Source organism: Babylonia areolata, chromosome 1, assembly GCF_041734735.1.
Source record: "Babylonia areolata isolate BAREFJ2019XMU chromosome 1, ASM4173473v1, whole genome shotgun sequence".
Taxonomy (NCBI): Eukaryota; Metazoa; Mollusca; class Gastropoda; order Neogastropoda; family Buccinidae; genus Babylonia; species Babylonia areolata.
In genome coordinates, this window is record NC_134876.1 from 72,018,849 (window position 1) to 72,044,062 (window position 25,214).

At 37.2% G+C, this 25,214-nt stretch overlaps 2 protein-coding genes across 2 annotated transcripts in view; one reads left to right on the top strand and one right to left on the bottom strand.

Moving 5' to 3' along the window:
* Positions 1-272: 272 nt before the first annotated feature.
* LOC143287027 (transmembrane protein 184B-like) lies at positions 273-18,431 on the bottom strand. The gene is made up of 9 exons (XM_076595042.1): positions 18,294-18,431; positions 14,611-14,859; positions 13,359-13,524; positions 11,835-11,925; positions 10,396-10,471; positions 9,784-9,875; positions 8,975-9,144; positions 8,181-8,524; positions 273-6,827 (listed from the first exon to the last, which is right to left on the bottom strand). The coding sequence occupies exons 2-9, from the start codon at positions 14,857-14,859 to the stop codon at positions 6,600-6,602; spliced, it is 1,416 nt and encodes a 471-aa protein (XP_076451157.1). The 5' UTR covers positions 18,294-18,431; the 3' UTR covers positions 273-6,599.
* A 261-nt stretch (positions 18,432-18,692) lies between these two features.
* Positions 18,693-25,214, top strand: part of LOC143293460 (DNA ligase 1-like) — a 64,108-nt gene continuing 57,586 nt past the window's right edge. Inside the window, exons 1-4 of the mRNA XM_076604339.1 lie at positions 18,693-18,805; positions 21,965-22,039; positions 23,373-23,736; positions 24,140-24,212. Coding sequence (XP_076460454.1) covers positions 18,789-18,805; positions 21,965-22,039; positions 23,373-23,736; positions 24,140-24,212 — 529 coding nt within the window. The 5' untranslated portion in view covers positions 18,693-18,788. The remainder of the gene's footprint in view (positions 18,806-21,964; positions 22,040-23,372; positions 23,737-24,139; positions 24,213-25,214) is intronic.

Below are 25,214 nucleotides of genomic sequence, written 5' to 3' on the forward strand. Positions count from 1 at the left end.
GCCTCTCTTATTTTTTAAACAGAAATATGAGGGTCTTCTTCTGTCAGTCATTTCACCAAAAGCAAAGTTTTTTTTTTCCTGTGCTGTTGGTTGCTATTATACATCCCATGGATAATAAATAATAATAGGCCCTCATAAGAGAGACAGAGAGAGAGAGAGAGAGAGAGAGAGAGAGAGAGAGGGAGAATGAAGGAGATACAAAACATGATCACGGAGAGAAAAATGTATCTGTTTTGTATTGAACATCATAAAATCACATGCCGACACACATTTGTCTTTAATATGTTTACTGACACAACACCAAACTTCAATCACATACACCATATGGAATTAACAGCAATAGAACTGCACAACATCATGCACTGTGTCCAAAAATATATGTTTGAATAAAACAACAAAGTGCAAGATAAAAATAGAACAGCATCTCTGCGTTGAAAAGAGGGTACACAGCCTGTTATTTGTGAACCTTTCAGAACTGATATGGAAAAAATGTATACTGCCTTTGTTTACAACAACAAAAAAATACTTTCTCACATCACAGAAGCATAATCATACAAGACTCAAGCAACCCTGAAATTTTAAACACTGAGAATTGCACGCAAATTGAGGTATCCTTCCATGGCACTCAAATACAGAAAAAAAAGAAGAAAAAAAGGAAGGTTGAAATAAAATCAAATAGGTTATATCATTCAGTCAACTGGGTTATCTTTCATGATCTTCAATTATAAATGATATATTTTACATAATCATAACGCTGGACAGCCTGATATACAAACCATGTGCATGTATACAAAAAAATGAATTCTTAAAAATTTTGTTTGTGCTTTGATTTCATGGATGTTTAGAGATCAGCCAGCTTTGGTACAAGAAATACATTGCGGTACATGTCCTCCTATCCTAATGATCAAAAAGACAGAGAGGCTTGGGCCTCATTTAATCAACATGTCCTAAGTTAAAATAAATTTGTCACCATCTTAAAACCAAGACTGGAGGTATGAGTTAACTACAACAATGACTAAACTGCTGTTTGATTTGAAAGTAACTAAATGCACAACAGTTTTTATTTTATATTTTATGTGTTATCTTTTGATTTATGTATTTAGTTATTTATCTTTTTGTGCCAGGTGTGCTATTGTTTCAAACAACAGGAAAAGACCGACAAAATGTATCCATTAAACAATCAATTGAATAAAAATGCCTTTATATAGATGTCCAGATAGAGAATACAGACCCTGTCATCAAATGCAAGGAAAAACAGGAATTGTTCATTTCTCTCACATTCCCAAATTAAGCACTATAAAGATAAATGTAACTCTCATCTGGGCTCAGGGACCAGACCTTGAACAACTTGAACTTGATTGTGTCAACCAATATGTAGCTAAACTCTACTGCTTTAGGGCCATACCTTTGAAGAACACAATGACAGGTACCGGTAATGACTGAAAGGGACTTAGGCTCAAGGTATATTATACAGACTAAATCCATGAGTTTATAAAAAAAAAGGTGACTTAATTTCATCGCTGTCTGTATCTCTTACCAACATCAGCAGCAAATGATGGTTTTTGGCTATCTCAGACTAACTGCCTGAACATGACTTCAGGGTGAGTGAGTTGGCATTATGACAGGCTACCTGGCACCTTGAAGCTGATCAGAGAAGAGCAATATGACCAAAAGTTCCAGAAAAACACTTGTAACCTTTTTTTGTTTTTGTGACAACAAATGGTTATCTTGCAAAGTTACAACTCTTGTTTGAGATCAACAGATAGGTATCTCCCTTTGCCATAATCAACAAACTGGCAACAACAAATTTCCAGCCCTAGAGTATTCCTTGGAACTCTTTCTTAGTCCTGAACAACATTATAACAATTCATAAACATGACCATCTGGAAAATGTTGACAGGTTGTCATCTTTAATCTGTGTTTTAGGCTAAATGATCTAAAAAAGATCACTCTAACTAGCATATTTTTCTCTGTGAAATACATGAAATCAGTCAATTTGAGGGAGAAACTGAGTTTTTACCACATATTTTTGATCAATCATGTTTCCTTACCAATGTTTTAGCAGACTAAAAAAAACAAACAAACAAAACAAACTTTTTCATTCCCATTTTTAACTGCATTACAAAAAAAGGACTCTGAATGAAAAGCAAAAACCACTGAAGGAAATAACTGTATCAACAGGAATATGACAGTAATATTGCACACTCAAAGAAACATGTCACAAGATCAAATAACGATATATTCACAGATTTACAGACCACTGGAAAATATATTGGCTTGAAAGTGATTTCACACATATATATATAATATATATATATACCAGGTAATAAAATAACCTTGACATTATGCTTTCACACAACAATTAACATGAAATATGTCACATAAGACAATGACAACAACCAACACTGAAAACCACCACAGAATCCATGTGTAATTAAATCCATGTTTAGCTAACTTTAATGACAGAAGGAATCTTAGCAAAATCCAAATCACAGTGCAGTTAAATGACTGTGTGCTCACACACTCTACTTAGTCTTCATACCAATAGCATTGCAGCAGACTGTAATCTAAAACAGCTGACTTGAAGCAAATGCAAACGCTTCATATTTTGAGAGGAAACAGATTAGATAATTGCTGCATGACATGTAGGATATACACCACTGATAAAAAATTATTCTGAGAGTGTGTACGTATATCCAAATAAACCCCCAAAACATTGCTGAAATTTTAGGGAGAGAGCAATGCAGTTGCTGGTTTAGATTGGACTATCACATAATTCCACTTCCAGTTTGTTTTGAAATTTGGAAAACTTATCACCACTTCACATTAAAGTCTGGAATGGTGTATATCTGATGGAGATCTCTCCCCTGAAAAAAAAAGTCAGTTAAGAAAGTAATTTCTCTTACTAAGAGTTCAGCCTTTTGATAAATGTACGTGCATGAAAAAAAAGTCAGTTAAGAAACTAATTTCTCTTACTAAGAGTTCAGTCTTTTGATAAATGTACGTGCAAGAAATGAGAAAGATTAAAACTATCATATTATGGAAGAAGAGATGACTTTCAGATGTCATGCATCCAAAATATTTTCTTGTGAAAATATGTCTGATCTTGAAGACATGAAAATATTTTTAAACAATCTTATCCTCATTTCCAAAGAATTCTAAAAACTTCTTGCAAGGAATAAAAAAAAAAAAAAGCCCAATAAGAAACAGAGCTGTGTGAATGTAAAAATACAACTTCAACAAAACTAGCTATATATTTTTTAACTATTGTATTTTCAGTTTTTAAGTTTTTTCAATTCTTAAAAAACAAGTGAAAAACATAGCAGTCAAGTCAATCTTATACAGGTTACAAACAGAAGCATGTGGCTTTTTCTCATGAAGCTGACTGACAATGAACATCCAAATAAAAGAATATAATAATGAAATTTTGCCCATTTCTATTCATATCTTCAAAACAGTCCAGGCATTAAGTACAATTGTTAGCAGTAGCAAGATTCCAATATAATTTTTTTTAACATGCCAAGAGTTAGTTTATTTTGAATTTATACATTGACAAATCTGACACCAAATCATACATTATGAATATTTATCATGCATTTTTACTGATCACACCATTCTAATCTGTACCTTAGTCCAATGGCAAGTAACTGAAGGACATTCAAAACAGTGAAGACAATGAGTTTAAACATACATAAAAAACACTGCAGTGTAGATCTTTGATGCTGATTGCATCACTGGAATATCAATAAATGTTAGTGGGTAACTGCTTACAGAACAGTAAAAAGTACAAGCACTGAACGCTGACTATACAGATGTATGTAATATGCAATAATCAATTTTTCTATTTATGAATACACTTCTTTATAAAATATGTCATTTCTATTTCTTTTTGTTCTCAGCTCTAATATTGTCCATAACTGTCAGCTTTTTTTGGAAATCACAATACAGTGATTTCTCCTGTTGAGACATGGAGCATCAGTGAATGGTGAGTGATATCCATCAGCAATGCAGCATGGGTCAAAAGCTGCTGAGAAATCCAGGGGGAAAAATTCCAGTTATGTCAGGTGCAATGAAGAGCATAACCATTGGAGAAGTTTCAAAGAAACCCTTTTCCTTGTCACTGAAAGGTTTCATATGTATGCTCTCCTGTCCCCCTTCCCTCATTTTATTTATATTCTTTTAATAAAATTCTATTGAAAGTCATTTACAGAACGCTTGGAGGTATGTTTACCTTGTTTTCCTCTACAACTCTGCTGTAATATGTAAAAGTATATGCATTTCAATAGAAATACATATCCATTTGCATTGTCAACCTTGGGTGTACATCAGTTTTTGTTTTTTCTTTCAAAAACATAAAAAAATGGATCAGCCTGTCTGCAGTATCTTTACATATGTGAGACTCCTGGTATAAAACTTATCAAAAATGTATCAAGGAAAAACGAATAGCATAGTAAAGTCACTTGTTTTTTGTCTGATTTCTTCAGTTTTATAACAATTTTCTTGATATGAACCTTGTTGCAAGTTCACACATGAGACAAAGCCATACCTGTCATGGTATATCTACAACTGATTCCTCAAATTCAAAAACTAAAATTCATTCAAGTACTGTGACTCTCCTAGGCAATCCATTACCCTTGTTGTGGATCATTTAAGATGAGTTTTAAGTAGCAATACACATTACATGGGCAAAATAATTCAAAGATGACTTTTCTCTGAACACATATTCCCATGTTACTAATCATGCAAGTGGTTGATAATTTAAACAAATACACAGTGAGAAAAAATTCTACACTCTTTCCATCACAGACTATTTAACTTCACAGCAGCTATGTTTCAACAATAACTGTACATAAAATTGGCAAGGTAAAGTTCACAGTACAGCCAACATAAATAACAACAACAAAAGTTCAGTATTGCACTTTTGACACGAGAAAAACAAAAACAATGAATATATCAAATATGATAGCACTAGTTGACTATGACTAGCAAATATAGGGTAATGGGAAAAAAGATTAACTAGCTCACCATTAAGATATTCTTCTTGTGATACTCTTGTCTGTACTTTTAATGACTTAAATAAATATACCTTATTCCACACCTTTCCTCCTAACAGCATATTCACAACAAAATCTCACACAGCACATCATATAAAAGCTTTACTATTATAAATTCTGAACAGTTTCATATTTGGATCAGTTTGCATGAAATGAAAACACACAAGCCTTTCCTGTGAGACAAGTGATATCCAAATATTCTTTCAGAAAGAATAAACATGCCTGGCATCACTACATACTATATTCAAAATGGATCACACAAAAAGTCAATGGTTTATGAAATATCTAAGCCTTAAAACAAGAAAAAAAGAAAAAAAAAAAGAAACACCTGAAATCTGCATACCAGTCTATTTCATGAAAATGTGAACTACAAAACCAAAAGGTTCATGCACAAAATTTGTGACCAGATTCAAGATGAGACAATGTCTTTCAGAACAGTCTATGAGAGAAAAAACAAAAGAAGAGGGCAGGGTGTCGATAGGTGGAAGCGTGATCTAAGGTAAATTTGGTAAATCGGGTATTTTACAGTTCATTAACAGAAGACCACGAAGAGATTCAGTGAACAATATACCAAAAATTTCTAAAGAACACCTTATGCATTTTTTTCTCTTCAAGAAAAAAATGTCCATGGTGAAGCATCCAAACATTATTACTGTGAAATGGAGAATAATTTGATTGCAGTAAATGACCAACATTTTTTTCTGACAAAGAACAACAAATAAAAACATCAAAATGTTTTCTTTCTAACTTCTATTCTCAAGGATGTTGCTGTGGTAGTTTTATCTCTGCAACACCTTGATCATAGCAAACTTTCAAAATGGTTCCATTATAAATATGATAGTTAAACCACCCACACAGAAGGATGGGCAACCTGCATGGTGCTTCCCTGCTATCTCTGCATCAGCAAGCTGTTTCAACTTACTAAATATCAAATCACAGACAACTTCTGGCAACATTTTGACCATTTCAATCAAAAAGAAAAAAAAAAAAAGAAAAAAAAAAGGTTACAGTGCAGACCACCAATGAATATTTACCTGTTTTTCTGTCCATGTGATATGAATTAACAAACACAAGCCCACAAAAGCATCATCATCTGATACATGTCATGGAGTGCTTAAGATACTGCACAAAACAGTTCAGCAAAAATGTGCAGACTTTATGACTGCTTCAAATGAGGATACACCTGGGGCAAGAAAAAAAGTTAACAACATATTTTCTGTAAGACTGATATTCATCAAAATTTCAGAAAAAAAAAGTTCACCGTTCAAAACATTCTGTTAGATAATATGAGACACATCAGCCTTTTGCACTGACACAAGCATACATGAACTGTGCTTCTAAGTGCAGGCATGAAATGAAAGAGATCATACATAGTGGGGGGAAAAAAGCAACAGCTTACAGATCCGATACACTCAATACACTTTAATAATTTATGTCTGACATTGATCAGTCCTTCTCTCTGATGATCCTTATCTTCCTTCAGCTGATTTGGCAAATTCACATTTCACAAGCAATGCCTACTGAGTAAGTGGAACACTTAATCGTTCACTGGAATTCATCATCAGAACTAAGCAGTGTTGATTTTTCGTTGAAACGTTGCTTACGTCCGGGAATGCCGACAGCCTGAGTTGTCTGTTGACGCTGCTGTTGGTGGTGTGATGTCATCCCTGTTGCTGCCCCACCACCACCTCCACCCACGGGGCATTCCTGCTGGTAGTAGCTGCCTTGGTTCCAACCATAGTCTCCTCCATCTTCATCACGCTGATAGGGAACCTGGTGTACATGACAGGGGAAATTATCATTTTCTTCCTTGTGACATTATCACTGTTCTCCTGGTGACAATGCATGATATTTAGAATCTGTTTTTCTTCTTTTCTCTCATACTGACTGAATTTGATATACTGTGAATAGATGCACAGATGAATTTGATACACAAGGATTAAAGGAAATTTTCTATCTAAAATTACGTTTAAGTAACATACTTACTGTGACCCACTAGTGCAGACTCCGGCAGGGGTCTGACAATCCTGTCCTGTGCAAACTACTATCTGCTTATGCGGAGAAAACGAAAGTAGCTATGGCCAATAACCTCCCGGAAGTAGGTAACCTCCCCTTTGCCCCCCCGACTAGCGCCCTCTTTTTCCGGCAGCCATTATGACTCCTGTTCCTGTGCTCTTCATACGGCTAATTTTTTTTCTTCGTATTTTCTGTTTGTCTGTCGCTTCTCTGGTGTTCTTGTTTTTTGTCAAATTTTGTCTTCAACCACGTCACATAAAAAAAATCAAATAACAGGCAAAAAAACAACAAAAAGAAACAACAACAAAGATCACCCTAACAAAACAAAAACCAAACCCCAAAACAACACAAAGAAATAGCAATTCCTGTGTGACAAAATGCTTGCTGCTAACATCAGTAAATGGAAGAGATTTAAACAAGAAGAAATGGATAATGAAATTTCAACTTTAAATGCAGCCTCAAACTTTTAATCACTTAACTACCAAACTATAACACAGCAGCTGCAAATAATTTTCCACCTGAATGCAGGATTATAAACAGTACCTCTTAAAGAAATGGTCTGAAATCAACCAGCCAGCAGTTCTTTCTTGCAAACTTTAAAGACTAAAGGGGTTCATTAAGTCACTTGTACCTGTTACAAAAAGAGTAAATCAACAGGAGTACTGATCATACACATAATTACATACACACATATGCACACACAAATGCACATACACACACCACAAACACATACACACACACACAGAACAACCAGGACTGGGTGATTACAGACTCACTTTGTTTAAACACATGATAAAAGGATGGGGGTGGGTGTATAATGAAAGAGTCAATCTCTGGCTTCACTTCAACTTTTGTTTCAGCAAAACTTCAGGAATTCCCAACCATCCACCGAAGTTGATGTATTGTTTTCTTAGTATAAGATTCAACATCACTGATTGTTGTAACTAACAAAAAACCAAAACAAAACAAGAAAACAACAACAACACACCCCCCCCCCCCCTGTAGTAGTGACACTGATCTTTACCTGAGACTGATAAGGGTTCAAACAAGGTCACTGTTACCTGTTACAGACAGAATACACCAACAGCAGAAATGACAGTGGATCTCTACCTGCTTGGATCCCCCATACTGGGCGTGCTGGGTGTACTGCTGGTACTGGGGGTGGAAGTTGTGGATGGCGTCCTGCATGATGTCTCGAGGGTTCATGGTTTCCTTGAGTGACGATGAAATGCTCTGCAGAGACACTGTGCGCCCATGCACAATGCCAGCGCCAGAGCTGTACACGCTGTGTGGGAAGGCAAAGCGCAGAGCGATGGCGGCCAGAAACATCTCCATGCAGATGAAGAAATTCTGCCAGCCTGCAGAAACGGTGCCCACGCCAACCCTGGTTTCTCCATCCTCCATGAAGATTGGGCTGATCACACCAGACTTTTCGAAGATAGCCAACACCACACCTAGTGTCACAAAATCAAGATTAGAACAATCAAATACATCAACGTTGATCACTATAAAAACTAAGTAAGCCAACCTTTTAACCTGAAGAAAACTTGATTAAATAGAAAAGTTATCTGGGCACATGAAAGTCAGCCAACGTTTTAACATGAAGAAGGTTCAAGTAAACCGAAAACTTACCTTGGCACAGTATCATCATTTTGCTTGTCTTGAATTTATCAAGCAAACATGATCAATGTCATGCTTCACAGCAATGATTTACATTAATCATTTAATGTACAAAAAACTGCTTGTGAAACATAGCCTCTTCAATCTTAGATTCTCCAAATAGAAAGATAAAAAATCCACCCCCCCCCACCCCCCCGGAAAAGAAAACAAACAAACAAACAAAAAACCCCACAGATTTAAGGCAGAACACTGGCTCGACAAAACGAGTTCGTTACAGAGCTCACCTTGCCAGAAGGAGAGAAAGATGACAGACTTGATGATACAGAACTTCAGCACAGGTTCGTAAGCACTGAGCAGCTCCTGTGTGGCGAAGTAGAAAAGCAGGAGGGCATAGAGAGCCAGGCTGATAGAGATGTTGTAGATGATGGTGATGTACAGGTAGCCACTGGCCGGCCTGCAGGACACCACCAACAGCACTTGTCATGACTTGCATTTCACACAGCTATGTGGTTCTATCGCCAACATCAGACATTTGCTTTAACACATGCTTCACAGATAATACTTCAAGATAAATATTCTAGTTTGCATCAGTTTGACATGGTACAGCATATGACACCAAAATTTGATTTAATTGAACTCTAGGAGTTGTCAAACAATATTTGTCATTATTTCTTTTAAATTCCATGCTGTGAAGTCCTGAATACAACCACTGGGTTTTGGTTTGAACATATGCTTCACAGATTAGGATTCAAGATGGACGTTTTTGGGTAATATACTGAACTGCCAATCAAAAACATTTCTCATTTGTTTTGAATTGCAAAAAGCTAAATGGCATGCAGTCCTGGAGGCCAACCTTAGATTTATGGTTAAACACATAAAAGATGACTTTTACTCTTTGCATATTATTGAACCCTGTCGACTGAACACAAATTTATCTATATTCTTGCCACAACAGATATCCTTTTTTAAACAGATGCTTTGTTGTCTTTTTCAAAGTATCAATATTTCAGATGCCAATAAACGATTCACTCAAAGAACGACAAATAATTTGCAAACAAATTAAATATAGGAAATGCTGTAAGTTTAAACTCACGAGAAGTTTCCATCCTTGTAGTATCCAAAGGCCTGCAGCAAGAGAGTGAGGATCGCCATCACAGGTTTAACAATGCAGAACTGAAGTGTCGCCTGAAATCCAACACAGCAATTACTTAACTATTACATACCTGAAACACCCGTCCATTAGAATGTCAAGTTATAGTGTCTCACCAATAGTTTTGATATCATGATAACATTATGATTCTACATTCAGATATTTAAATAAACAACAACAACAAAAAAACAACAACTAAAAACAACTGATTAATAACAAAAACAAACAACAGTTGCAGTTTCAATTTCAAGGGTGTGTCAGACTCATGAGCATGCAGAGAGATCCATATTCTTTCCACAACATTTGCTGGGTTAAAAAAACAAACAAACAAAAAAAACAAAAACAAAAACACACTGATCATCAAGCCCTGGAAGCCTATCCTAGGTTTGTGTACAATATTAACGTAAAAATTTAATAAAATAAGCAGACAAAATAAAGAAATACAAACAAAAATAAACAAGAACAAATGAATAACAGTCTTAACAACAACAACGACGACAACAGATAATGAATACTGTTGCCCTGACTTTTGATGAGAAATCCACTGAGGTTTACCTGTTTGCAGAAGCGGAGAAAGCCGATGGTGTACTGATTGCCAGACAAGCAGCATGTGCACCACAGCCAGCTGGACCTGACAACATGGCAAGACACTCACTGCACATTCTGGATGCAGTCTGAAAACTATTTCAACTATCTTTGGTATTCTTCTCCACCCAGCTCCCACTCTCCATGACAACTCCCTTCTTCCCCACCCTCTCTGCCCCTCCACTCCCCCCAAAAAACAAAAACAAACATCATCACGTACACCCACATAAAAACCAAAATCAAACACACAAAATAAAATATTCTTTCATTCAATGCTTAGTACAGTTTATCTCTCTCTCTCTCTCTCTTTTGTCTCTCTGCTTGGATGAATAAATGAAGAAAGCCAGGACAGAGCAAAACCAGACTTGCCAAAGAAGTCAAGCATTCTTTGAAAATGAAAGTCAGGACAAAGCAAGACCTGACTTGCCAAAGAAGTCGGGCATTCTTTGAAAATGAAAGTCAGGACAAAGCAAGAGCTGACTTGCCAAAGAAGTCGGGCAATTTTTGAAAATGAACTCCATAATCGACTGTACCAAAAAGCAAATTTTTAATGACAAACCTAAGAGCAAAGAGTACATAATGGGTACATTTCCAGGGTCAAGCTACAGAAGAACATTGTAACTTGTACACATGCGTGTGCATTGACGGGCGCAATAGCTGAGTTGGACTTTCAATCTGAGGGTCCTGGGTTCAAATCTTGGTAACGGCGCCTGGTGGGTAAAGGGTGGAGATTTTTGCGATCTTCCAGGTTAACATAATTATGTGCAGACCTGCTAGTGCCTGAACCCCCTTCGTGTGTGTACGAAAGCAGAAGATGAAATATGCACGTTAAAGACCCTGTAATCCATGTCAGCGTTTGGTGGGTTATGGAAACAACATACCCAGCATGCACACCCCCGAAAATGGAGTATGGCTGCCTACATGGTGCGGTAAAAACGGTCATGCAGGTAAAAGCTCTCTTGTGTACATATGAGTGAGTGCGGGAGTTGCAGCCCACGAATGAAAAAGAAGAAGGAGAAGAAGAAGAAGAAGAAGAAGAAGAAGAAACATTTTATGGGCTATTGTCAGAGAGATAAGCAGACATGAAATCGATACACAAGGTAATGGGAGCTGAAAATGGGCAACAACTTGCTGGAGAGACTCAACAAACATGATATACACAGTGACTCTTTTTTTTATTTTATTTAAAAACCAATGAAAAATAGACAAAGAAAATAGCAACTCTTTACAGCAATAATAAAATAAGAAGTCCAATGTGAGTGTATGCATACTTGGTAGGTGCCAAACTTTGAGCTAAAAATGTGGCATTATACTGAAACAAGACAACAGTTGAACAAAAACATCAGAACAACAAAGACTGTGGTACTGGGAGTCCTTTTCACAAACCAAGAGACCACTCATGATTTTACCTGATTGGATTGCCTCGAATTTCTGACATGATTGATCCCTCTCCACCAAGATATTCATAGCACAAGCTGAGGAAACTGTAGATCACAAAAGCTGAAAACAGATCAAGATATTGTAATCTAATGGTATGAGGAAAATGACTGAAATGTCCATACAATAAACAACCTGTTGGATACTCACTAAGTAAGAAAAGTACACCTGTTCGTTCATTGTAAATTAATAACAACATCATATATGATTGCTTTCAAATAGTTCACTGCCTTCCGCCCCCCAAAAAGTAATCTGAAGTTAAAACCAGAAGCATTCAAGTAATTCCAGTGTACTACACTGACCAGGGAAATTATAATACAAAAAAAAAAAAAAAAAAAAAGAGAAGAAGAAAAAAAGAAGAAGTGAAGTCCATGACGGCCCACTCTCCTAAGTGGTAATATTTAATAATCTTACATCATTAATCCTTCAAATGAAGGGCGCAATTGCCCAATGCTTAAAGCGTTGGGCTTTCAATCTGAGGGTCCTGGGTTTGAATCTCGGTGCAGTGCCTGGTGGGTAAAGGGTGGAGATTTTTCCGATCTCCCATGTCAACACATGTGCAGACCTGCTAGTGCCTGAACCCCCTTCGTGTGTACACGCAAGCATTAAGATCAAATACGTACGTTAAAGATCCTGTAACCCATGTCAGTGTTCGGTGGGTTATGGAAACAAGTACATACCCAGCATGCACACCCCCCGAAAGCGGAGTATGGCTGCCTACATGGCGGGGTAAAAACGGTCATTCACGTAAAAGCCCACTCGTGTATATACAAGTGAACATAGGAGTCGCAGCCCACGAATGCTGAAGAAGAAGAAGAATCCTTCAAATGTTGATGATATGTTAAGATTTTTGTGTGTGTGTGTGTGTGTGGCCTCAGATGCATTGTCCACAGAGCACATTTTCAGTATTTGCTTTTGTAAATCTTTAGTTTTGCTTTTCATTTTTGAAGTTCTCTGCGTGTGACTTCTTCACTGTCTGAATATAAAAAAAAAAAGAAAAGAGAGAGAGAGAGAGAGAGAGAGAGAGAGAGAGAGAGAGAGAAAGAAACAATGTGAAAAACCAAATACATTCACACTTCTTCATCTACTGCTTTTATAGTAATGGACAGTTGCTTTAACTTTAATATTCAACCAATGTTTACACATGTCTGAGTTGTTTCTTGCTTTAACTCACGTAATGTGTGTCTATTTTAAACACTCCTACTCTGAAACAAATCACTGAGTATGTGTATGTTCAAGTATGACTGATTAAAAAGTTCCATATTAGAACTATAATAAATTACAAAAATCTTTTTGAAGCAAGAAAAGAACTATCACTGATGACATTCGCTTTTCACACCCACACTCATGTACATATCCCTTTCCCAGTCACACAAACAAATATGGCTATTGCGAAAAGAAGTAGTTCAGATGAATCTACTGATGTTTTAATGAACAAGAAAATCTGATCACACATACAACTTTACATCCATTTTTTTTGTCTCGCTCTCACCCACCTTCATAACAATCTCTGATACTATCAAAGTAGACATAGTAGTTGTCATTGTTGAAGAACATAAGGGAGAGAAAGGAATCAAAGGAGTAGATGGGAACAATGAAGAGGATGCGAACAATCCATCGCTGCTCGTTGGGACATGTGTAGTAGCGAAGATGAAGATAAATCTGAAAAAAGAAAAAGAAAACAAATACAAGCAACTTGTTAAAAAACATCACAAAACAAACCTGTCAGCAATCAGATCACATACACTCACAAATTCTGGAAAAAAAGACTTTCTGCTCACTTCTATGTCAGGGTTTGAATTTAGCGGGTGCCCGGGTGAAAATGCTACAAAAAGTTGGTTTGGGCACGCAAATTTTCTGTTGAGTGTGCCCAGATGGCACTAAAAAAGTGACAGAGGTGAAAGACAATTAATTACAAGACACACCAAGAAAGCAAGCTTGGACATGGTCGATCGAAATGTAAAGTGTCATCTGCTTCAGCTTGCTTCGTGGAGCAGCAGCTTTGCACGTTCGCGATCGGATGTTGATGTTCATAGCACGTTAGCAACGAACGATGTTTCCCATCTTCAATGTTAAAAGAAAGGCTCCCAAAACAGAGACAAAAGCTCAGGATGACAAAAAGAATAAACAGCAGGAGTATGAATCAAAGCGCCAGCACGTGTACAATAAAGCCTGGCAGAAAGACTTTCTATGGCACATCTTATTTCATTTTATTATGCTGGCACCCAAAATCACAATTGGGAACTTAAACGTTTTGTCCAGAGTGCCTGACTGGCACTAAAAAAAGAAAAGAAAAAAAAAGACAGTTAAAAGCAAACCCTATATGTACTACACTAATTTTCTCCAAAAAAACTTTCAACATTAGTATAATTGCAAAGTAATATTTCTTTTTGTCTCTTTATAGAGTATGTAGTGCTAAGTCCAAAGTGTAATTTTTTCACCATATGTCTTTCATGAAAAAGATGCATATTTGCAGTAGTGAAGGTGGAAAGTGAAAAAAAGAAAAAGATCTTTCATTTGATAACATGGCACTGCATTTTTACACTCCAGAATAATCATAAAATAATGAGGAAAAAATGAACAAGTACATTGCTAAATTAAATTTGTGAATAAATTTTTGTTCTTTGCAAAAGTTACATGCTAACACTGGGGAAATGGCTGCAAGAGCTGGGTGTAGTACCAACAGTGAACACTCACTAACCCACGAATTTCATGAAAAACAAAAAGAAAGAGTGTAAAAGGAGTTACCTGATGGACAGTGATAAGGATTGCGGCAAAGGCAAAAGTGCCTGCAATTCCCTGAGCCACTGGAGTTTGCAGGAAAATCAGAGGCTGTGCAGATGTGATGTTGTCAAAGGAACTACTGTTTGCGGTGGTGGGGATGGCCTTTGTGGTGTTGGTTGAAGAGGGGCCTGCTGTGGTTGACAGTGTTGTTGTTGATCGTGTCGTGTTCAGCAAATGGGTCACAGATGTGACAGTTGTATTGGAAATAACCATCTGAAAACAATAACGATGACCGATCACTGTCAATTCTTTTTCATTAGGATAATTCATCATTGCTGATATCCATACCATTACCTAAATTTCTCTTGCTATTTGAGCAATAATAAAGAAAAGAATGATGCGACCTGCAGCGTCTTGCAGAGTTTTATTCCCCTAGGAGGTTATGTATCTTTGAGTCTTCATATCTATTTGACAAAGTCAAGAAATAGTTTACATGACAAACATTTTTTACTTTTGTCTGTTTATTAACTTCAAATTTTTAACATCCAAACACAGTGTATACCCTCCATGAGTTTCTTATCCACCAGTTTAGCCTAACTCCAAGAAAGTACTGTTTACAGTGTTCCTATATATCTATCACTTTATTACATGTTCTCATATTTCATTTATCTGCTTATTTTCCTTTATCAGTTTGTGTTTTGGTAAGTTACATTACTGAAATTAATTCATGGCACAATTATCCTTTGCATGCAGAAAAACAAGGAAAAAAAGTTGCAATACTAAATCAATTACTGTGGCACTATCATAAAAAAGTTCCTAGTTCTGTGCAAGATGTGATTATCATTAATCAAATTTGATTTTGACCTCACTTGTATTCCACTGCTTGCTGATGTGGACTAAAAACTTGGTTTTATGCTGATATGCTTCGATGTGGATAGCCAAGTAGCTAGAGCATTAGAATTTACAATCTGAGTGGTTGATGGTGAGTTGAAGGTAGATATATATATTTTTTTCAGATCTCCAAGGTCAACAGATGTGTGGTCTGCATGTGCCTGAACCTTCTTTGTGCACATATAGCTTGCAGAAGATCAAATATGCATGTTGAGGATTCAGTAAACCATGTCCAAATCCCGTAGGTTATGGACACAGAGAAAAAGCCAGTCTGTAAATGTATCAACCTCAACAGGATTATAAACAAAACCAAACCAAACCAAAAAAAAACAACAACCAAAAAACAAAAACAACAACAAAACAACAACAACAAAAAAACAAAAAACAAAAACAACAACAAAAACTTAGTGAAATTTATTTCTCATCATTTTGAAATATTTAAGAAAGTAGACAAAATGCTGGTAAAAGCATTCAAAATATCATCAGCAGATTACACCCCAGAGAGTCATCAGATTACTTTTATCAATCTTCCTAACTGTGCAAGAGAGGAAAGTAATGAAAATGAGAAAAAGTATACTTAACGAGGGAAGTGGTGTAATCATGTACATATCATTATATGCTCTTTTATATCCAGCTATCCGGTCAAAGAGAAAGATAAGATTAAATCAAAATAATCCTAAATAAGAGAGAGAGGGAGGGAGGGAGGGAGGGAGGGAGAGAGAGAGAGAGAGAGAGAGAGAGAGAGAGAGAGAGAGAGAGAGTTGAGAGAGAGAGATGTGCTGGTGTATCAATGTTCCCTAGTCAGATCTTTGTAATTTTGACTGATTTGGTGTAAGCTGTGATTATGATACATAGATTTACTTGCCCCTCAGTTCCCAAGCATCCTGAAGAAGGCTGAAACTAGGTTGAAATATAAAGTTTTTTTTTTAAACATAAGGTAATGAAAACTTTGTGTGTGTGTGTGTGTGTGTGTGTGTGTGTGTGTGTGTGTGTGTGTGTGTGTGTGTGTGGAGGGGCGGGGGGTGAGAGGTGAATAATATTAATGCAGGATCCACTGCATTCTGCAGCATTTATTACACTCTGGCAGTCAGTTTATTTCTATCATTTAGTTAAAGGGGACAGAAAGTGGTTTGGCTTTTTGGCTGACATACAGATTTTAGGTATTGGCTGATCAAGTACCTTTTAAAGCAAATAAAAGTGCATCTTGAGAAAAGACTACATCTATATGCGATGCTTCAAATAGTCATTGGGGCTGCTAATGACAACAACAGCAAAAGAAACACCAAAACCCCCCAAAGAAAACCAACAACAATAAAACAAAACAAACAATCAAACAAACAAAAAACTATGCAACTGCAAGGTCTGATTTGGAATGGTAGTTCCATATAACTTCAAACCAGATTTCATGGAAGAAGAATCAGAACAACTTGAACAAGCTGCTGAAACGTCACCAATACACACAGATCAAAGGTGTGAGTGCTAATGTGGAAAATGCATGTTTGCCAATTTAGAAAGCACATGTTACAGGACCAATGATCAGAGTGCTGCAGCTACAGGTTTTGAAAATGATAAATTTGATGGGCCTGCAGTTTGAATTACTGAACATCTATCATTTCCAACAACTGTTCTAAACAGAGCAATCCTGGGAGTTGGTTTTGTGGCACAGTCGATGGGACGTCACATTTGACTCTGTTTCCTTTCTAGAGAGCCAAACCCAAAATGGCAACACCCTGTGTTGCACTTAGCTGATAGTTGAAATCAGTATAATCGTTTTAATGTACAGATATGTTCAGTTTAAATCTAATGCATGGTTCTGTTGTTATTTACCCATACACCAGTTTTTACACAAAGACTAAAAAATCAGACTTGTGCAATCCTACGTCTGTCAGTCATTCAATGCAATCACTTTTGCAATGACTAACAGTACCATTTGACATGGTACAGTATATGACACCAAAAGTAACACTATGTTCACATATGTGGTCTTCTGACAGTGTAAAAAAACCAAAACAAACAACAACAAAACAACAACAGTGCATGCCAGACTCTCATCAAGCCAAGTACTGTGGTAAGACTTAATATGTTTTAGTTATGTTGAAGGAATGCTGGACTGAGGTAGTAGCCTGCTGGTCAAAACCCACTTTTTGTTGTTGTTTTTTCGGTCAAGAAACCTATGTAGACCTAAATATATCTTCTGCAGACCCCCTTTTAGTCAGTGATAGAATAGTCTGGTATTGACTGTGATCACTTTACCAAAGGAAGGAATTTAAGGAAGAAGGAGGAGGGAAGGGGGGGATGTTTTTAATGTTGGGAATTAAATGAACTGGAACCAGATTCTGTGAGTGCTCTTTTTTTTTTTTTTGCATGATTTTTATTTTCTGGCATAAAAATTTCAAATACTGAAATAGCAAGCGGCAATTCCCCTGTACACTTTCCATTCAGTTTCGTCTCGAAGACTAAAATTTTCGTAAATCGATTAATAACTGTAATATTTACTCAACATATCTTCACCTCACCAAAGCCGTAAACAAGACAGGAGGGGAAGAAATGTGGAGTATATAAACAATGTTATGATCTAATTTACAACTTTTGCCTTTTAAGCAATGCTATCAAACTATTACGTGCATACGGAACCCATATACAACGTCGGATACGATAGCCAGATCTTCAGATCTGGAACTGGATTCTGATCATGGCAATGTCCATCATGATGCCCTTCTCTTCTCCCAGCTTGTCAGTTTTGGCTGCTGCAAGTACGAGTATGATCCATACGTGACATACCAGTTCTATGCATTCTATCTTTGACAACAACTTACCTTTACATTCAGCTGGCAAAATTATATTTCACATCGCCAATAAATACATAATAAATGTTCGACTGCTTTTCTCCCGAGAATTCGTGTTTTCCAGTTGGCAACTGGAATCGCTAGCAGACTGCTGCGTCTCGCCTCAGGATAAATACGGAAGTGACGTTAGGTCGTCAAATGAGGCATAAACATTGCGACTTGATGTCCAATTACTTTCGGTGTTGCACAAACATGCTAGTTCATGAAATAATCAATTATAGTTCAATAAACATTTACAAAGGCTTTGAATGTAGCTCGAAAACAAATGGCATGCGTGGATTTGTACGTTAAACCTGGGTCAGAATAACATGGAATGATGGTTGGTGGCAACGCAAGATTGTGTCCCCTTTCAGATCTCCAGCATATTGGTTCAGAAAAAGTTTACCATCGCGGGAAAGCAGTCTGCTGCATAAGCGCATTCAAGTAATTTTTTTCCAGAGGAAAACAAACGAAGTACGATCCACCATGCAGAAATCAATCAGGTGAGGGTATTTGGGTAATGTGGGTAATTGTCAGTGTCGATTCTTCTTCACAGCAAGAAAGTAATGATGTGCAATGTTTGCTACTTGGTATTTGGCGGCTGTCGTCAGATCATTACTGTATTGGTTTCGTGTTTGATTAAAGTGTAAACACACACACACACAGCCACCCACCTTTTCTAATAGATACCGTGCTACACAAATGCGCGTGTGATTGTGTGTGTGTGCGCGCGTGCGTGTGTGTGACATGCTTACACACTGACCCTCCCCCTTCTCAGGCGCCTGCAACGTCTTCTTCCACATGATTGCTGTTACGTCTATTAGTCTTGAGTTGTAAGAGAGATCTTGGGAACAGGGTGCTGAAGTTTGGGAGCTTTGGGGCCAAGGGACTTGTATGTAGACTGGCTCGTCGATTATGAAATCAATATTCGTGTCCCCGACAGATGCATTGGCTAGGGTGTTGTACTGTAGTGGATGTGGGTAAGTGGACATGAACTCATCATCAGATGCAGTAGATGGACCAGATGAGGCAGAAAGTTCAATATGTCTTACCTTATGGCCAGATTGACAAATATGGGCAAAATGTCTCGTTTTACCGTATTCTGAGCAAATCTTCCTGCTTGCTGGGCAGTCAGCTTTGGGATGAGTCTGAGAAGCACCACAGTAGTGACAGTGTCTTCAATCACTTGTGAAATGATGACCTTGATGACCTGGGACACCTTGATGACTTGAATGGCCACCATACTGATTTGTGTGGCTGAAGTTGCTGTTTCACTTGGAGAGGCTTCAAACTGACATTGTCCTGTGTGATGCTGCTGCTGACTGGAACCACTATGACTTTGTGAACCATGTTGATTGCCATGACCTTGACAAACAGCATGTACAGTATCTTGTTCTTGAACACTGTGTGCAGCAGCACTGGCACCATCATTTTCAATTATTGCAGCTCTGTTTTCTGATGGTTCAGCTTCAAGATTTTGTGTCAGATTGTCCTTCAGTGCTATGCCCCTAACTCTTGAAGATGTGCACCCTTGAATATTTGTGCAAGAATTTCTTTATCCACATCCTGTAATTCACATTTAGTAGCAGCTGCACAAAGACATACATAAAAAGAATGAATGCTTTCATTTTTTGGTAGAACTGATGAGAGACTTCATTGTTTTATACAGTGCGTTCTGTTTTGACGTGAAACATTCACTGAATGATTTCTGTAATGTTGCATACTCATTTGGAGTCATGTTTTTACCTTCAGATACAGCTTTATCGCCTTTCTGTTCATCAGTCATTGTCTTAATAATTTCAAAAAGGTCATCACCACCATTATAATGTTGGGAGGATTGCATGGTAATGGAAGAGCTTAACCTCCCATGATGCCTTGTAATTAAGATCACTTCTAGAAACACAAGGTCATGAAATAAACAAGGTCTCATTCGCACAAGTTGTAGACGAGCTCTTCCTTGTGTGTACGGGCAGACTGACAAGTATTCATCGCTTTCATTCCACGGACGAATAGACATAACAGTGACCAACATCTGTATGCTGATGAAACTGTGTTGTAAACTTGTATATAAATATTTTTGTTTTTATTTCATTGAAAATAATTAAATATGTACACACACACACACACACACACACACACACACACACACACACACATATATATATATATATTTATTTATAATATGTAATTTATAGCATAATGTTAATGCAACTAAAACATGCCTGTGAGCACACTGATTACATGATCAGTAAAGCTTCTACACAGAAGCCTCAAGATCAGCTCAGCTGAACTTTAGGATAGAGCATACCCCATTTTCCTGAGGCTTAGTGTACCATTTCAGTCTGGGACCCTAAACACAGAGGAACATTGACAAACTAGAAGCAGTATATCAGTGTACTTGAACAGCTCTAGTGTGGTTGCCATGCTAGAATATATTGGTTGGCTGACTTTTCAAGATTGAAGAAAGAAAGCAAGGATCTTAATGCGTCCAGAAAATTTACCATGGTCAAGTCCAGGTGAAACACAAGCTGCAGCCTGTGATAAATCAGTGTTGAAGAGGACATGGTAAACAGTTTTGGCTGATCCAACACAGGACAGACTACTAGCTCTTCTTCTTCCTGCATTCTATCAGGGACTGGAACACCCTCAACATTAATCAAGTGGTCTCCATCAGTATCACTGATAACAGCATCCTGCTGTCAGGTGTGGAGTAGAGAGGAACTTCCAGATCCCTCTCCCCCATCCAACCCCTCCCAATCTCTCAGTCCATGCATCCTTCCCTTCCTCACTCCCCATCCATGCCTTCCCAACAATTTTCCTCCATGACCACCCCCCCACTCCCCCACCTGCCCCCCTTTTTTATGGTTGCTATTGGAGTGGTGATTTGTGGGCCTAAATCAGCATAAGGCTGTGTTCAGGGCTGGTGTAGTCTTAGCTTGCTAGAACAACAGGCTACAGTTGGTAGCTTACTCAACATACAGCTACTCCCAGAACAGCTTAGGTTAGACTTGTTTTTCCCCCCACCATCAGGGGAAAATGCAGCATTTCTCCATCACCAAGCTAAAGTATCAAGAAGAAAAAAAAGAAAAGAAAAAAAAATCTAAAGTAGCAAGAAAAAAAAAGGAAGAAAAAAAGGAGAAGCAAATAAGATGCTCAAGAGCACTCACACACACACACACACACACACACACACACACACACACACACACACACACACACATGGTTACATTGTGGCATTCATGATATGTAATTCATGTGGGCACCCACAAATGCACATGGAGCACTTGACTACATGCTTTTTAATGTTTAGGTACATTTAGTGTTTAAATGTACAAACACACTCATAGTGACCTCTCAGTCCTTCAGTCATTGTTCCTCACCCCTACATGCACATGTATACATACTCGTACAAGTTTGTCCTGATCATTCACATGTTGTGTGTGTTTGTGTGTGTGTGTATGTGTGTGTCCATGTCATCTGTGTTCATTTTGTTTACAGAAAACTTAATGCTTTTTAAAAATATGAATTTGTGCTGATGAAAATGATATTTCCTTTGGATATAAACAATTTATGTTGCTACAGTGGCTACAAGTGAACTTTATTTGTTTAAATTTTACCCACGCATCCACATGGTTGAGAAATATCTATTTTATGTTTTTCAGATCATTTTTCACTCCATCAGTGAAACCAAAGCAAGATGACTCAGCAAGTGATACACCACAAAAGGTTGCAACCAAGTAAGTTATTTAAAAAAGTGATTTATGATTAAAAGAGGCAAAACATACATATATCAGAGTTTAGGTTTGGTTCAGTATACTATCAGCCATTTGACCGGATCACCACAAAATCAGTGGGTCATTATCACAGTTAATGGGTCAGGAAAAACACCCCTTATTCCTGCCCCCCCCCACCCCCACTTCCTTGGAGCTCCCTATAGCCACCCAGTGGACCCCCAAAATTTGTAAATTGAATTTGTACTTTGTCCATTAATTACTGGTATTTGAAATGTATGTGACGCAGCATGTAAGAACCCAGCTTAAGTCGAAATATATCTTCTTTTTTTTTCCAGAAAATTTACATCCATGTATTTTCAGAAGGTTTAAAAATCATAGCTTAACAAACAAAAAACATATATGATCTATCTATCATTTTTTTTTTTTTCTATATTTTTTTCAGAGTTGGTGCGTCCGAAAAGAACAAATGGAGAAATCGACTCATGAAAAGATGTACATTTGCTTGCTTGTAACTTTAGAGCAAGAATGATCTTGGAACATATGTGTGGTGTAAAAAGATTCAGAATTAAGTAACTTACACTTTAAATTTCTATTTGAATAAGGCCCTGGAAAATTTATATTTTCTTTCTTTCTCAAATTAAGTTAAGAATAGCAAGTGGAAGAGTGACATCATGCCATGAGAGATCAGTCAACAGTGACAGTGGCTGTACAGATGCAGTATTTGTACAAATACAAAGGCGGTATTTGTATTTAGAGCAAAAATTATTTTCGGTAATGCTCAGGAATCTTTTGAACTTGGGCTTTGAGATAACATTAAACTAACTGCAGTCATCAAGTGTACTGCTACATCATCCACTGACATAATTTCAGAAAGGCCTAGAGTCAGATGCACTGAACATTGCAACTTATGTGACGAATGTTGCAGCAGTATCAACAGCGCATACACCTGAAAACATCAGAAATAATACAATTTCAGGCAATTTCATGCTGAAATACTGACAGCAAAGATAAGACTACAAAGATTCAAAGTTTGTAAAAATCTGAATTTTCATTATTTTTAAGGAAATAATTTTCAGCAGTATTATTATTTAAAAAAAAAAATCATTATTAGCAGTACTTGTTATGATAATCAGTCAGAAAACTTAATGCAGATTTGAATTAAAAACAATAATAAAACAAAATATTGGCTTGATAAAGAAGACAGCGGTTTTATTTCAATGTCAAGGCACAGGATTAAATGTTACGAACCCTGCGCAGTGTATGAAATTTATGTGGATCTGAAGGGTGAGTGGAATTTAACGTTTGATGCATATTATTGATATCTTTTACTTTTCAGATCTCCTGTAAAAACACCTATGCGACAGAAAAATTCTCCTCCAGAGAAACAAACTGAAGCTGATTCACCAGTGAAAAGAACTCGTCAAAAGAAAGCCAGGATTATTGACAGCGATGATGAAGATGTCAGCGGATCAGAAAATGGATCTCCTGTCTCAGATGTACCCCCTGAAAAACTTGTTGTTGAGTCAGAGACAACTCCAGTCAAGGAGCATGCCAGTAAAAGAAAGGCTAAAGCATTGGCAAGTGATGACGAAGAAGAATCAGCGACAAAAAAGAAGAAAGTAGAGACAAAGAATGGAGTTGACAAACAAGATTTTGATAAAAGCAAGGATGAGCCCACAACCCTAGTTACAGGAACACAGGTGAGAAGTAAACCATGGTATAGTTTGATCAAGAGGAATGCAGTGGCAATAAAATGTGTGATAATGAAGAATAATGTGCAGAGAATCTGAATAGGAATTTTTAGTGTTTACAGTGTTTACAGTAAATATGATTTTTTTGTGGGTGATATAGCTTCAACAAAGAAACCTGTAAAAGTGAAATATGTCTTGGAACTTTTTAACAGTGTAAAAGAAACTTACAAACGTGTACATCACAGAGTATAGTATAAAACATGTTAACAGGCAGTTCAAAAAGACAGTTTTCATCTTGTCTTGAGGCAACCTCAAGAATCATTTATGTTCAAGAATCGGTAGTATTACTGCAATTTGTTTTTGTAGTGATGATGTATTATCATAAGAAGTTCATGTTTTCCTTTTTGTACAGATTGGATGGGAAACAGAGCAGTTCACACCAGACAGATCACCGCCTCTGCATTCCATACCTAAGAGGAAGACAGGTATGTTTTGTATGAATTATATCAGTAAATTTCCAAGATTTATTTTCCCTAAGAGATGATGCAACATTGTATGTACTCTTTGAAATTTAAACCTCACTGCGATGTACAGAGATGAGATTTGTCCAAAAATTTATGGAAATCTGTATCAGAGAGCCCCAAGGGTTGATTCTAAGATTTGTGTAAGTCTGTTGAGAAAATCAAGGGGCATATATGTATGTGTGATAGCTTCGTTTTCCGCTGATTGGGCTCATGCATAAATCTGTATTCCTGAACATTTTGGATTCTTACTTGATTCAAAATGTGATGAACTGAATGATTGAGAGAACCTGTGGAAGACACCACTCAGTGCCATACTTCACGTTGTGTGCATGGATCTTAATCTGAATCTGGATTAAATACATTGAAGAACAGTAATGCTCTTCAGCCCACATTCTCTGTTTATAGACCCTATAGTAAAAAGGCTTTGAGAAGAGAGTGACTTGTCAGAGCGCCTAAGTTGGTTACAGGTTTCCTAATGGTTGAATGGAGTCAATCCTGCAGTCATGTCAGATAAACAAACAGCACACACACACACAGACACACAGACACACACACACACATGCGCAGGCGCGCACACACGCACACAGAGGTGCACGTGCATATATACACAGGCATACAACAAAATCTTGAGAAGCATTGTATGTAAGTCCTTTTTTGTGCTGAAAATTACGTCAGCCAATGACACAGCAGTTCAGTTCATGACTGCAGATAGCATGTTGTTTAGATCTGAGATCTATAGCTGGTGCACAATAGATGCATTCGCCTTATGTGCATGCATTATTATATTTTGTTCAATCATGTATGCGTGTCTGTCATTTGGACGTCTGTACATGTGTTTCACTATTGCCGTTCTCTTCTTTTTCTGTATTGTGCAAGGTCACTTTTTCGGCTTTCAACCCTTTGTGTGTGTCTGTGTGTGTGTGTCTGTGTGTGTGTGCACATGTTTGCATAGTCATGGGTTGA